General features: G+C 45.5%; 1 protein-coding gene across 6 annotated transcripts in view; it reads left to right on the forward strand.

Moving 5' to 3' along the window:
• The window catches only part of SNX10 (sorting nexin 10), a 53,694-nt gene that overhangs the window by 34,366 nt on the left and 5,186 nt on the right, over positions 1 to 14,142 (forward strand). For 4 of the 6 annotated variants that reach the window (XM_059712613.1, XM_059712614.1, XM_059712618.1 and 1 more), the window contains 3 exons: positions 5,787 to 5,873; positions 10,131 to 10,231; positions 10,624 to 10,722. In XM_059712613.1, the coding sequence (XP_059568596.1) occupies positions 5,787 to 5,873; positions 10,131 to 10,231; positions 10,624 to 10,722 (287 nt within the window). The remainder of the gene's footprint in view (positions 1 to 5,786; positions 5,874 to 10,130; positions 10,232 to 10,623; positions 10,723 to 14,142) is intronic. The other 2 variants (XM_059712615.1, XM_059712616.1) reach the window with 1 other exon arrangement.

The raw sequence follows: 14,142 nt of genomic DNA on the forward strand, positions 1-14,142 counted from the left end.
GCGTTAGAAGCCTTGTTTTTCTTATCTGTAAAATGGGATGTTAATATTACTGACTTTTTAGGATCGTTGTAAAGATGAAAGCAAAACATGTGTAAAACAGTTATCACAGTGCCTGGCACCTATCAGTGCCTTGTACAATACACCTATTTTTATTGTTAATTTCATCTCAGTATCTGAGCTAAGGAAAAAAATGACAAGTTAGGTGGATGAAGGAACAAAGGTCGAACTGGGGGTGGGGGCAGGGAGAGAGAGGATATTAAAATCAAAGAGTGATTATTAAAAGAGAACATAGGGATTAGATTTTCAAGAAGTCTGGTATTTCCTGTTTTCCCATGGAGAACAGTAGGGATCAGTTAGTTTAAATTTTTAATTCTCTGCCTGGCTTCTTCCTTCATACTAGATATCGTCATTAGGCCCCAAAAGTCATTAAAGTGTTTAATAAGGTTATTAAATTGAATAACTGCTGCCGCCGAAGCAATTTTCATAGGAAATCCATAAGATTCGAGGTATGGAGCGCAGAGCTGTCCTCTGTGGCTGACAGGCTGTCAACATCCCTGTGAAGGATGGTGGGCAGCGCCGTGAGGGATGCGTCTAATTAAGAGATTATAGGTGAACCTTGGCTTCCTGGGTGTGCTGGGCGTAGCTGGAAGCAGGGAGGAACTTCACTAATTCCTTCTAATTGCTGGGTGGGGGAGGGGCGGCTCCTCCGAACGATAGAATATTTTAAAATAAGTGTACTTTTTATTACTTCTCAGTCCGTATTTTAACTCCAACGAAGCAAACAAATTGTTGTCTGGTACCAGTCTTCGGGGACCCAAGTTATTGGAGCTATCAGAATGATTTTCAATTATTTCTATGTAAATAGGTGCTTCTGGAGTTCTTCAGGGCGCCGGGAAGCAGTTAGTTCGCATAGATCTTAAACATTGCTCCTGCAGCGCCTGCCGTTAATTGGCACACCCTTACGGGAAGGGGTTTGTTCAATTAAGATAAACTTTAGACCAGCTGCTCAGTAACTTACCACTATTCATGACCTCCAGGAGCCCAAGTGGCTGAGGTTTTTATTTCAAAGTTTGAGCTCATTTTTTTTTCTCCTGAAGGCAATTCATTCATTCATTGCTGCAGGCATTTATTTATTCGTTAAGTGATATTAATAGAATCATTCGGATATGCCAGGCATTCAAGTCCTACAAGACAGCCTAAGCTACCCTAAAGGAGCTAGCATCTGATGGAGGAGGCCTCCGGGTAATTGCTGTGGTGAGTGGGACGGTGCTCGAGGTCTGCCCAGAGGCGGGGGGGGGGGGGGGGGGGGCGGGCGGGGTTCAGAGGATGGAGTGGATGAACCGGAGGATTTCCAGAGACTGAGTTGCACTTTGAACAATGAATTGGAAAATAAAAGGAAGAAGATAATGAGGAAGAAAAAGCAGGAAGTGGGGTGGGGACAGCTGTCCAGGCGGAAAGAACAGCTTGCCCAAAGCCATGCAGGCGTGCAATGGCGTGTTGCACCATTGATATCTAGCGCCCTAACCAAGTTAAAGCTTTTCAGGATTGGAAAGATGGTTGGAGCCTTAGCACCATCGTGTTGGGGATGGGTACCTGAGCCTCGCCTTGGAGATCAGCAGATGAAGATCATGAAAGGCTCTACGGTGCTAGCCAAGGAGTTGGAAGTTGGTCTCGAAGGTTATCAGGCTGGTTTTGGAGGATGTTCAGCAGGAAGATGACATCATCGGACGTGTGCCGAGGAGCCATTCTCGCCTTGGTGTGGGGAATGAGTTGGATTCCGGCCCAGAGATCAGTTAGCAGCCCTTGCAGTCATGTTGGGCAAGCGGCACTCCACCCGAAGTAGTAGCAGAAGGGAGTAGGGTGTGGGATCAAAGGAGGTGGGTGTGGAGGCCTTGGTCAGTGTGGACTGGGGCGGTGATTTAGAGAGAGAAGTCTGGGGTAACTGGGTTTTTGGCTGGGGTCGCTGGGGGTGAGACGGGGAACAGGGTGATGTGGGAAGGGTGGGACTTCGAAGCAGAGCCATGTAGGCGGGAGGCTGGATGCATGGAGAGAGGCCTGGCCTGGGATGGCGGTAGAATCATCAGCTCATGCTGGGGCTCGAACCCGTGTTCGGTTGAGGTCACCCTGGAATGGCAACAGCGTGTGCAGAGGGAGCAGCCTGGACGGCTCTGGGGGCCACAGCAGCGTTTAAGAGGACAAGGAGGAAGAAAGTTCGCCATCCACAGAAGAAGAGTGATATCTAGCGCCCTAACCAAGTTAAAGCTTTTCAGGATTGAAAAGATGGTTGGAGCCTTAGCACCATCGTTAAATTTGAGTGTGCATTTAAATGCATCGTGGTGTTTTTAGAATTCATTTCCCCCCAGCATGGTTTTAATGTATGCCTTCAATGCACCCTTCTCCCAAAAGATTAAAGATTAGACTTAATGAGTAGCCATCATGGCAGAGTCTGAGAATCCCAACCCACTGAGAGGCAGCGGGGCGATCCTTTACAAATCTGTGCTGCCCATCCCTTTTACAAGTAAGGAAGGCCTTGCCCCCAATAAGTACTAGGGAATTTTTAGGTCACTCCACATTTTGCTGAAAAATTACAGTGTTAGAGCGTTTGCTGTTGGGTTCTTAATCATTTTTACTTAAAAACAAACAAACACATACACATGTGGTTAACCTTTTCTTATTGCCAATGTTTGTATGAAGACCTCGGTGCTTTGGGTTTGTAAGCATTTCCCTTTCTTCTTTTTCTTTTTTTATTGTTGACTCTATTTACAGATGTTTCCCTCTCTATGTAATAATACTTTACGTAGAAAAGTATACTACTGCTTTCTATTCATGCAGCACTTAATGAAAAATTTCCCCGTGTTCTCACCAGTATTTTATAATTTGATTCTCCTCGTAGACAGCTGAGGTAGGATGGACAGCCATTATTCCCCTTTTCCAGATGTGGAAACAGAGGCTCGGTGAATACGTTCATAATTTAGGAAGTGGGTGACAGAATTTCCCCCTAGTCTTGCGACCATCATTTCAGGGCTCTCCCCACGGTGGGGGACATGTTACTCAATGCTTATATGTTAACGACTGGAAGTAGCAAACCAATAGGGACAATAAGCCCTGATTTTTTCCAGAACGCTTAGTCATCCTTCGTCACCTGCTAGTATGCTGAGTGGTCAGAGGTATGAGATGCTATGGATTTAAAAAGCTTAAGTTCAGAAACATTTTTTTTTAAAAAATCACAAATTTGTAGCCAATTGACAAGTGTGTTTTCCTAGTTTTTGTTTGATCTGCGTAAAGGCCACTGACTCAGCGACAGGCGCACGGCTCCTGTTAATGTGGAACATCGAGCTGCTGGAAATATTTAATTTCCCTTTGGGTCTATTTAAGGACTCCTGCCTCTCCAGCGGAAAAACAGCTGCCAGCACCCTGAGAGGGAGTGTGGCTCACATGTGACCTGATGACTAGGATCCCCTGGTTCAAAGGGGGGTCATCACCTTGTCAGCCGTGGGCAGCCTTCTGCCTTGCTCAGAGGGCAGGCTCTGCCCACCTCTCCATCAGGCACAGTGCCCTGGGCCCACAGTGCTTTTCGGAGCCCATGGAAATGGCTTCACTTTATTTTTTTTATCACTTAAAAATACACATTTTATTAACTTCAGAGAATAAGGGAGAGGGAGAAAGAGAGAAACATCAGTGATGAGAGAGAATCATTGATCGGCTGCCTCCTGCATGCCCCACACTGGGGATTGAGCCCGCAACCTGGGCATGTGCCCTGACTGGGAATCGAACCATGATCTCCTGGTTCCTAGATTGAAGCTCAACCACTGAGTCATGCTGGCAGGGCTGTTTTAAAATTTCTTTTTTTTTAATCAGTAAAATAAAATGAACTTTTAGGTCAAAGAAAAGGTTTTCATATATAATAGTAATATATCCATCTTTATGCCAGTGAAGTCATAAAGTCTGATTTTGAATATTTTTTTTGGAGACGGGCCCATGAACGTCAGAATGTAGCCCTGAGTGTGGGGTGTTTGGAGGGGTAAATGCTCTGGTCTTCTTTTCCCAGCCTGTTTGTCCTTGTGTGCATCGGTTCACTGATGATCGATTCATTCCTCCAAGACTGTGGATGTGTGAAAAGTACTCCAGGACAATGAGTCAGTCTTCTCTCTCTCTCTCTCTCTCTCTCTCTTTCTCTCTCTCTCTCACACACACACACACTCACTCACACGTGAAATGTGGACAGCCGGAGGGCCAGCTTCCTGGGTTTTGTTTCCGTTCCCATCTCTGGGCAGGAGGTCCTCTGTCTCGACCCATTCACACTCTGGAGCGGGGGCGATTGCTTTAACAATTTGCTTTAACAGTTGTTTCTGTAGGGCCCCTAACAGTTTAGAAAGTGCTTTTAAGAAATAATAGCCAACACACTTAGAGCATCACTATATTGTGACCTTGTTGTTATTGCCTGTCTTCTGAATGACACTAAAAACACACGAAAACATGTTAAAATAAGACCTTTTGGAACATTAACTCAGAGTCCTTATCTACTGAGGACACGGGGCGGGCAGAGGTCTCAAGTGCAGGAGCAGAGGGCGCGTTGTCTCAGAAGGTGAAGCTCGATAGGTGGCGAAGGTTATTTTCAGGGAACGTGGACTGTTTCTTCTTTCTAGAATCCTCTGTGTGGAAATTCTCACTTTAGTATTTGCACAATAGGACGGAGGTGCTCTGTCCAGAAAACCCCACAGTCTTGCTTCTGCTTCTGCTCTGGTGTGTTTACCGCTTGGCTTCTGCCTGCCTCTCAGACGTGCCGAAGCAAAGCAGTAAGAAATGGCATAAGTTTCAGCCTTGGAGCTCCCCTTTTCTAGCCCAAAAGTTAAAATATTGAAAATTAAATTCCATGAACAAATTTATAATCACCAAGTGAAAAATTATACTTTAAAATGTATCATGCCAAACATAATACATTTTTGTTTTACATTATATATTTTTAAAATATATTTTTACTTATTTCAGAGAGGAAGGGAGAGGAAGAGAGAGATAGAAACATCAATGATGAGAGAGAAACATTGATTGGCTGCCTCTTGCATGCCCCACACTGGGATTGAGCCCACAACCCGGGCATGTGCCCTGACCGGGAATGGAACTGTGATCTGATTCATAGGTCGATGCTCAACTACTGAGCCACACCGGCCAGGCAACATTATCAAATTTTTAAATGAAGTTTATCCTCATGAAGCTGGGGTGCGTACACAAACTCATTGTCAACTCTCAGGGCTTGCTCTTCACATGACCTTTGCTGCTCTTTCTGACCTGTGTTCTGGGAAGTGACAGGTCAGGCAGGGCCTAGAGACTTTTAATTGTGAGAGATGAAGAAAGCAAAAAACTGGAGAAAAACGTGAACCTGTTCTGCAGATTAAAAATCAAGAATCTGTTTTAAGGTATATTTTCTTTTTTTATTTTTTTTATTTTTTATTAGTTAAGGTGTTACAAATGTGTCCTCATCCCCCCCATTAACCCCCAACCTCCCCCCCAAGGGTATATTTTCTTAACTGCCTTCCCATAATCTTTGAGACTCTGCAGCCGCGCAGCCAGCTTGGTATTGCATTATTTAAAAAACTACGTTTTATGGCAAAATAGTTCTTTTTTTGGAGTTTCTGTGGTGCCCGATTCATTAACTTCTTCTTTTTTAGAGGGTCATAACCACGTTGGTCAGAGCTCATTTCCTCTTTGTCCTCGTACAGTCACTCCTCTCCTCCCTCCCCAGTCCTCCTTGCAGTTCTGAAACGCGTTTGTTTATGACGCCCTTACAGGAGTTCGTGAGTGTCTGGGTGCGGGATCCTCGGATTCAGAAGGAGGACTTCTGGCATTCCTACATCGACTATGAAATCTGTATTCATGTGAGTATGCAGTCAGTAGTCATTGTCAGTCGCATATGTTTGATGGGATACTTCGATATACTTACAGTGGACATTTGTAAAGCCTTCTGAATTCAAAGAACTGAATTTTAATGATCACAGCTAATGCTTGTACCTTCAAGGAAGCAATAAGATGGTTCCTAAAGTTGAGATATTTCTTATTTGAATTCCTTATTATACCTTTGTTAATATTAATATTTCATGAAGATGTGAATATTTCTAAAATTCACAGTTAAAGACTATTTATACCTCATTAATGGTATTTATGATCTGTGATAGCATATTTCCAGGTAATAAGTATATCGCCCGATAAATCTGTTTTGAGAGGATGTAGAGTTCTCTGGAGAGGAGATGCGCAGTGTTTCATATGTAGAGTAAGAACGTCGGAACTGGGTATGTGCAATTAATTTGCCTTAGTCTAGATTCCGAGTAATCAACACAGTAACTGGCAGTGATGTTCTTTATTTGGAAGTAATGCTCTGTCATAGTCTCTTGAGCAATGTCCTGGGCGTGTGGCCTTCTGGGACCCTCTTGAGCTGGGTCAGCAAACGTTCCCTGTGAAGGGCAGGCGGTACATATGTTCAGCTCCGTGGGCTCCGCTGTCTCCCTCGACACTCCTCGATTCTGCTCTTGGAGGGAAGCCGCCTCAAACAAGGCATGAATGAATGAGTGCAGCTGTGTTCCAGTGACACTCTGTGTGAAGATCAGTGGCCGGCCAGACGTGGCCCACATGTTAGAGTTTTATGGTCCTGATCATGAATTAGTCACTTTCCCCACCTGATTTCGTTGGGGCTTTCCTCGGGGGCATAGCAACAGGCCCAGGTGTATCTGTGAGGACATAGCACAAGTGAAGTAACCTTTAGCCACCTTCAGTCTTCCCATTGCAAGTAACTGAGTTGGTATGCTGTATTGGACATGCAGTCACTGGCCATACACCTTCCTTCTTTCCAAGTTTTTCCAACTTAGAAAAACAAAGTAAACACTCTTATTTTATTTCTTTTTAATCCTCATCCAAGGATATTTTTCCCCATTGACTTCCAGAGAGAGTGGAAGAGAGGGAGGAGGGGAGAGAGAGGGAGAAAGAGAAACATCGACAGGAGAGAGACACGTTGATTGGTTGCCTCCTGCACACGTCCCTACCAGGGCTGGGAAACCTGCCCCTGCAACCTAGGTACATGCCCTTGACCAGGAATCAAACCTGCCACCCTTTGGCTCACAGGCCGACGCTCTAACCACGGAGAAAACCCAGCCAGGGCCAGGCTGCTTTTTTTGGTGATTGTGTTGAAGACCATTGCCAGGTTATACTTTGTATTTTGATATTGTCTTGGTTTTGCTCATAAAGTCACACCAGATGTAAATTCTGTGTGGGAAATTACAATTAAGCCTTTGAAAATGAAATGAAATTTGTGCCCTGGCAGGTGTGTGGCTCGGTTGGTTGGGTGTCATCCTGTGAACCAAAAGGTTGCCGATTCGGTTCCGGTCAGGGCACATGCCGGGGGTGTGGGCTTCATCCCTGGTGGGATGTGTGCAGGAGGCAGCCGATTGGTGTTCCACTCTCACATCGATGTTTCTCTCCCTCTCCCTTAATAAAAAAGAAAAGAAAATGGAATTAAATCCTTTAGCTGCCTTTTAGCTTCCTCTAAAACATTTATGGGTCCTTGTCACATACTTCATGGTAGGTGTGAAATTTGCTTCTCCTCAGGGAGTTAATGATGTGAATTCAGAAATGTCCACCCCGAGCCAGAAATGGTGGGTGCCGCAGATATTGGGTGGTGTTCTGGTGTTTCTCTGAAATGCTAATAAATGGACAATGAAGAAGTCTTGGCTTGTTAGATAGCAGACACAAGCAAGTCGGTCTAGAGGAACTTGGTAAACTAGCGATCTCAGTGTCGTCTGATTCCATTGTACAGTTCAGAGTCGAGGGCGGACTGGAGAGTCCTCGATGGTGCACCACAGGGCTTTGCAGGTAGAGAAGCCAGCGTTGAGCTCATTTAAGTCAATCTTAAGGGAAATTATATCAGGTGACTCTGAAATCTTAGCATTCACTTGGCATTTTGTTTGTTTATTTTTTTACTTAGCATTTTAAACATGTGAACTATAGAGGTGGGTAGTCTATGGTATACATTCTCCTGAACTTGTTCTGCAAACGAAGGACTTTGAGGCAGACAGACCTTTGTCTGGTGTCGGCACCCGCTGGATCTCAGGATCTCAGGATCTCAGTTGCTGGCATCCACAATGAATCTGAGCAGAGACAAGTAAGGGAGCTGGAACTGACCAGTGTGGACGGAGCCCCTCAGTGCTGGCACTCTCTGGGGAGGAGCGCTGAGAGGGCCCCTGCCCAGGCCCGTTAGGGCTCATTGTGCTGTAAACGCCTGCTTTCTTACTCCCCGGGGATCACATCGGCGTGAGGCCCTGGTCTGCTTTGAAATCCACACATGGAGTGTTCTTGTGCCACAGACTCCAGCACGTTTGGCTGCCCTGTTGTCAAAGATGAAGGGATTTAGACCGATCTTTCTTTTGGGGGTAGGTCTCTTAATGTAACCTCTCCTCAGCCAAGGTTTTTTGAGGAATTCCCAGATGTTCTCAGATACCTCCTGGGGGCAGTTTAAGAAGGAATGCAAAAAAAAAAAAAAAAAAGATAAGAAAAGAAGGAATGCACATAATCACATTTCCCAAGGTAAACCACTGCTGGGTGTTTTAAAAATGATGCAAAAGTACTTTTTGAAATAATACAAATCTTGGAGGCAAAACATCTCTCATTTGGTAACGTAAAGATTTTGAAATAGAAATTTGAAATAAATATAGAGAATAGAGGCCTTCTGACAAAATCAGTAGACAAACATTTGCCAGTCTCTTGTTGCCCAAAGGAGAAGTGTTGCCATTTTGCTGAGGACGGGGACTCTGGAGGTGGCTTTTTCCGCGTCTGCCTTAGGGTAGCTGGAAGGAGACCAGCATCTGGTAACGAACACCGGTGTTAATGGATGACGTTTGCCAAGTGCTTGTTACCCATCCTCACGGCCCCCCTGGGAAGCAGGCACGCACTGGCCCACCCCTGTGTTATTCAGGGAGCCGGAGTGGAAGTGATCTGCCCTCTAGCAGAGCCAGGACTGGAATTCGGGTCACCCATGAGGATGCTTGTCCTGGGCCTCACACCCCTTTCCAACTCAGACTAGGTCCCCTCCCACCTGCCAGAGACGGGAAATGCTCTTCTCTTGTTTAAACGTGATTTCAAGCCCTGGCCAGTGTGGTTCAGTGGTCGAGCGAATGTCCCATGGACCAGAAGGTCGCTGGTTTGATTACGGCCAGGTCACCTACCCTGGTTGCGGGCTCCATCCCCACTAGGGGGCATGCAGGAGGCAGCCGATTAATGATTCTCTCTCATCATCGATGTTTCTCTCTCTCTTCCTCTCCCGTCCTCTCTCTGAAATCAATAAAAACATATTTGAAAAAAGTGGAAGTGATTTCGGGATTCCTGGTGATCTGTGTGATCCGTAGTGCAGGCCTGTCACGGTCATGACAGCTTCTGTGATGTCACGTCGGGGACCAGGAAAAGGTGTCTCTGGTCCCCAAGAGCTTCTCCAGCTGCTCGGACAGATGCAGGTGTTAAAAAGCAGTGGATGACCCTCAGCTCTTACTGGTCGTTTATGCTTCAGGATTCGGTTTTTCTGATTCTTTGTTGAAAGCAGTGCAGATAGGTGGGCAGGAGGCTACTTCAGGACTCAGGGAGTGAATGGCTCGCCCCAGACAACATTTATGTCAGCCCAGCTGTCTTCAGGGCTGCCATATTGATGGGTGATGTAGGAGATTTGAATCTGGTTTAAATGCACATGTAGTTTTGGGTTTAAAAATCCTATTTATTTATTTATTTTTAAAACGCCTGGCCAGTCGGATTAGTTTATTATTTATTTATTTATTCTTTTTAATATATCTTTATTGATTTCAGAGATGAAGGGAGAGGGGGAGAGAGAGATAGAAACATGATGAGAGAGAATCATTGATTGGCTGCCTCCCGCACACCCCCCATTGGGGACTGAGCCTGCAACCCAGGTATGTGCGCTTGGCCGGAATTGAACCTGGGACCCTTCAGTCCACAGGCCGACGCTCTTCCCACTGAGCCAAACTGGCCAGGGCTAAAAATCCTATTTAAATAAATTTGGAGGCATATAGTGAGTCATAGATGTAAAAAAAAGCATTTTTTTCCCCTCAAGTAAGGCTTATATGTTTCTTTTCTCCGAACAGACCAATAGCATGTGTTTTACAATGAAGACGTCCTGTGTACGAAGGAGATACAGAGAATTTGTGTGGCTGAGGCAGAGACTCCAGAGTAATGCATTGCTGGTGTAAGTGACTTAAGGGTATATCGAGGAGACTTAATTATTATATCCAATATTTAGAACTTGGATATGTGTGAGATATAAATTATGAAGGATTTTACAGGCATCCTTGATTGTAATTATAGCTTTAGTTAGTTTTGTGGCTACAGCATCTGAATTTAAAATTTATCATTTGAATTCCACCAGCTTTCATGGGCATTGACCATGAAAGGCCTCAACAATGTTTAAAAATGGGGTTTTCTTTAAGTTAATATTTTCTTATCCTTATTATATAATACACATGTAATATACAGTCACTGTGCGATGGTTATTATGCGTAATTTGCTTTTACTGAGGGATTTCTGTAACTAAGCCACCTCGATCTGATGATGATAAAATTTTTGCTTCTTTCTCATTAGACAACTGCCAGAGCTTCCGTCTAAAAACCTGTTTTTCAACATGAACAATCGCCAGCATGTGGACCAGCGGCGTCAGGGTCTGGAAGATTTCCTCAGAAAGTAAGTGTGCAGAGAAGCACTTTGCAAGAGCTGGGTGTCCTGTGACCAGGGAGGGAGCACAGTCCTGTCTCTGAAATCCTCCTCATCTGCTCCAGAGCCAACCTCAGTCGTTCATTTCCTGTATTAGCGCGCCACCTTGTGGCTCACAGCTGATGGTGCACATTAGGGACCAAATCTAGAAAGAAAACAATGAACTAATTGAGTCTGATGATAAATACATGGTCCCTTAAGCTGTAAAGCAGAGCCAAATTACTTGGGAGTATAGCTGACAAAAGTAAAATTTTCCAGGAAACAGATGTGCCTTATTAAAAAGGCACTTATTAAAAACTGTCTTTATTTACAACAGTTAGGATTGATGGACAAAGACCCGCTTTCCGGTGGGCTGCTAATACCCCCTGGGCTCCTCTAGTTTCACTCCACTCTTTGAAGGGACTAAATATAAGGGGGTGTTAGATAGTCTTAGTGGTCTACTGACTCCGGATTACGTGGTGATGGGAGGTACTGTAGTGAGGGCGACTTAAATTCACACTACTATAATCCTCCGCCCCCCCCCAACACTGGAATTCCCATCCCATGGGGCAGCACGTTGGTTTGCACACAGACTCTGAGGCCAGCCTGCCTGGGTTCAAATCCTGGCTCCATCCCTTATTAGCTGGGAGCTTGGGCCAGTCTTACCTCCTCCCTGCCTGCGTTTTCCCGTCTGTAAAATGGAACCCCTAGGAGCACCTGCTTTGTAAGATTGTTGAGAGGATTAAATGAATTAACGAATGTAAAGCGCTCACAGCAGTCTGGCATATGATATGTGGTATCTAAGTATTGGCCATTATTTGTTTGATGCACTAAGAAATGAAATAGCTTTGAGCTGATTTTTCTAACTTCTTACTTTATAGATAAGAAAATAGGCTGAGCCACATGACTACTGGTTAGGTGGCAGAGCCCGGTCACCTGGACTCTCATTTTCTATTCGCTTCAGAATCTGAAGTAATCCCCTTTAGAGTTCACTGCCTGGCACCTTAGAGCTAGCCTGAGATCATCTACTGCCTTCTCTCCATGTGGCTCACTCGTAACCGGTTTGGGTGTTAAGGATGCCCATGAATATTAATACTTATTTCTATTAGGTTGATAGAGTGCCTTTCCTTTGAAGCGGTCATGGAGACATAAAGAAACACCCAAGATTATAAACTGGGGGGAGGGGCCTGGCCGGTGTGGCCCAGTGGTTGAGTGTGGACCTATGAATTAGGAGGTCAAGGTTTGATTCCCGGTCAGGGCATATGTCTGGGTTGCGGACTCGATCCCCAGTGTGGGGTATGCAGGAGGCAGCCAATCAATGATTCTCTCTCATCATTGATGTTTCTCTCTCTCCCCCTCTCACTTCCTCTCTGAAATCAATAAAAATAAAAATAAATTGAGGGGGAGCCGGAAAAGAAAAAGAAGCTAGAAGAATAAAAATGACATGAGGTCAGAAGACCTAGTACTGAGCCGGGACCTGGGAAAACATTACAGTGCGATTCTTTTGGGCATCGCAGGCTTGAGAGAACAAAGACCTGGTCCAGTTCTTCTGCCCCTTCCCTTGGGGGACAGCTCCGATTTTAATTGCTGTCTGTCTGAGACCCAGGTGGCTGATGGCCTCTCCCTTAAGCTGTGGCCCCTGCAGCCCAAGGTGGCTGAGTGGCCTGCCACTCAATGCTGCCCGGGGTAGCCGCAGACGGGCCATTGCCTGTGAGGCCTGGGCAGCCTGCACTGGGGAGCTGCTTGTCTTCTGTGGAGGGGACTCCTTTTGTGAGGTCAGCGGACAGCGTGTGTCTCTGTATTTATGTTGCTGGTTGATCGCAGGGCATGCATCTCTGATGGGAATCACTTCATTGTTTTGAACATGACCCGTTCTTTCTCAGTTGATTTTACCAAATCCGTGACGCAAGTGAGTGTCGTTCGGCTGCAGTGGGATGAGGCTTGCCCCGGGTTATTTTTGTGACCTGTGTCGTTTGGCTGCTTATTGATTGAATTTTTTTTCTTTTTTAAAAAATATATTTTTATTGATTTCAGAGGGGAAGGGAGAGAGAGAGAGATAGAAACATCAATGAGGAGAGAGAATCATTGATCAGCTGCCTCCTGCACACTCCCACACTGGGGATCGAGCCCACAACCTGGGCATGTGCCCTGACCGGGAGCCTGATGCTCAACCAGTGAGCCATGCTGGCCAGCCGGGCTTGTTGACTGAGTTGGATGCGGACTTCATAGTGCAGAGTGTCTTGGATCAGGAGCTCGATGAGCTGGGCTCCAGGTCTCCCTCGAGTCTTGGCTCCTGGCTGTTTTCTGGCTGGATGACCAGGGAAAAGTCACTTCATTCCTTTGAGCCTTGGCTTGCTATAAGGGGCTGTGGTGTCACCCATGCATTGTTGACCCCACTAGTGGTTGTGTCATTCAATGATGCATCAAAGGAAAATCTGTTTGTTAAGTGACTCCTTTGGGCTGGGCTGGGTCCTGGGGTTACCTGGCCACACAAAATGAACACAAATCCTGGTCCTTTTGAAGCTCCCAGTCGAGTGGGGAAGCACTAAGTGTGTATCGGGGGGTGGCTGGATTCATTACAATTGGATTATCAGCCAGAAGTCGAATCATAGAACAGGCACCAAGTTCTCTTGCGATGCCATTTGTCCCATAGTCTCCCAGCTGATGGTGCTTCTGTGTGGTTTGGACCTGAAGAAAGCAAGGAGTCTAATACCACATGGTGGCTTCAGGCCTGACCTAAAGGACCCCCCCTCCCCACACACACACACACACCTTTCTGTGTTCCTCAGATTCTGTCCCGTTGTTTGCCTGGTTTGTGTAGGTGACAACCTTCCGTGTCTTTGGCGCCCCTGGTGTCCCTCAGCTCAAGGCGCTTTGGGAAACTGGATGTGACATACCGGTTGGCCCCTGGCACTGTGCCCAGTCCCCAGCCTGAGACCCATTATTCACGGCCCCCTCGATGGCCTGCACCCCGTTTGTTTGTAGAACACTTTACTTTAGGCATTCGGGAAGGAAGACGTCACGCATTAAATAGGAAGTCTGCTTGTGTGGTAGACTTCAGCATGCATTTTACAAATCCGGTTTTTATGTACGTTTGGAAGTTATGAGCCAAGGGCACTTAATATGTTCAAACCCTTCGAAACCCAACTGTCTTCGGGCATGTGTGTGTATGTAATATAACAGCTTTTTTCACTTAAGGTCATTGGAGAAACAATACATATTTAATAGCGAACTACGTATCCAGGTCCATCTTCATGGCGGAATTAGAAAGTTGTTTCTTTCACTGGGTGCCAAAAAAATAATTTATACCATTTATTGAACACTTGCTATATGTATAGCTTTCACGTTTTTATCTCAATAACGACAATCATATAATTTCCTTGTCTCAATTTTATAGACAAGGAAGTTATA

Source organism: Myotis daubentonii, chromosome 10 (genome assembly GCF_963259705.1).
Source record: "Myotis daubentonii chromosome 10, mMyoDau2.1, whole genome shotgun sequence".
In the NCBI taxonomy this organism is placed as follows: domain Eukaryota; kingdom Metazoa; phylum Chordata; class Mammalia; order Chiroptera; family Vespertilionidae; genus Myotis; species Myotis daubentonii.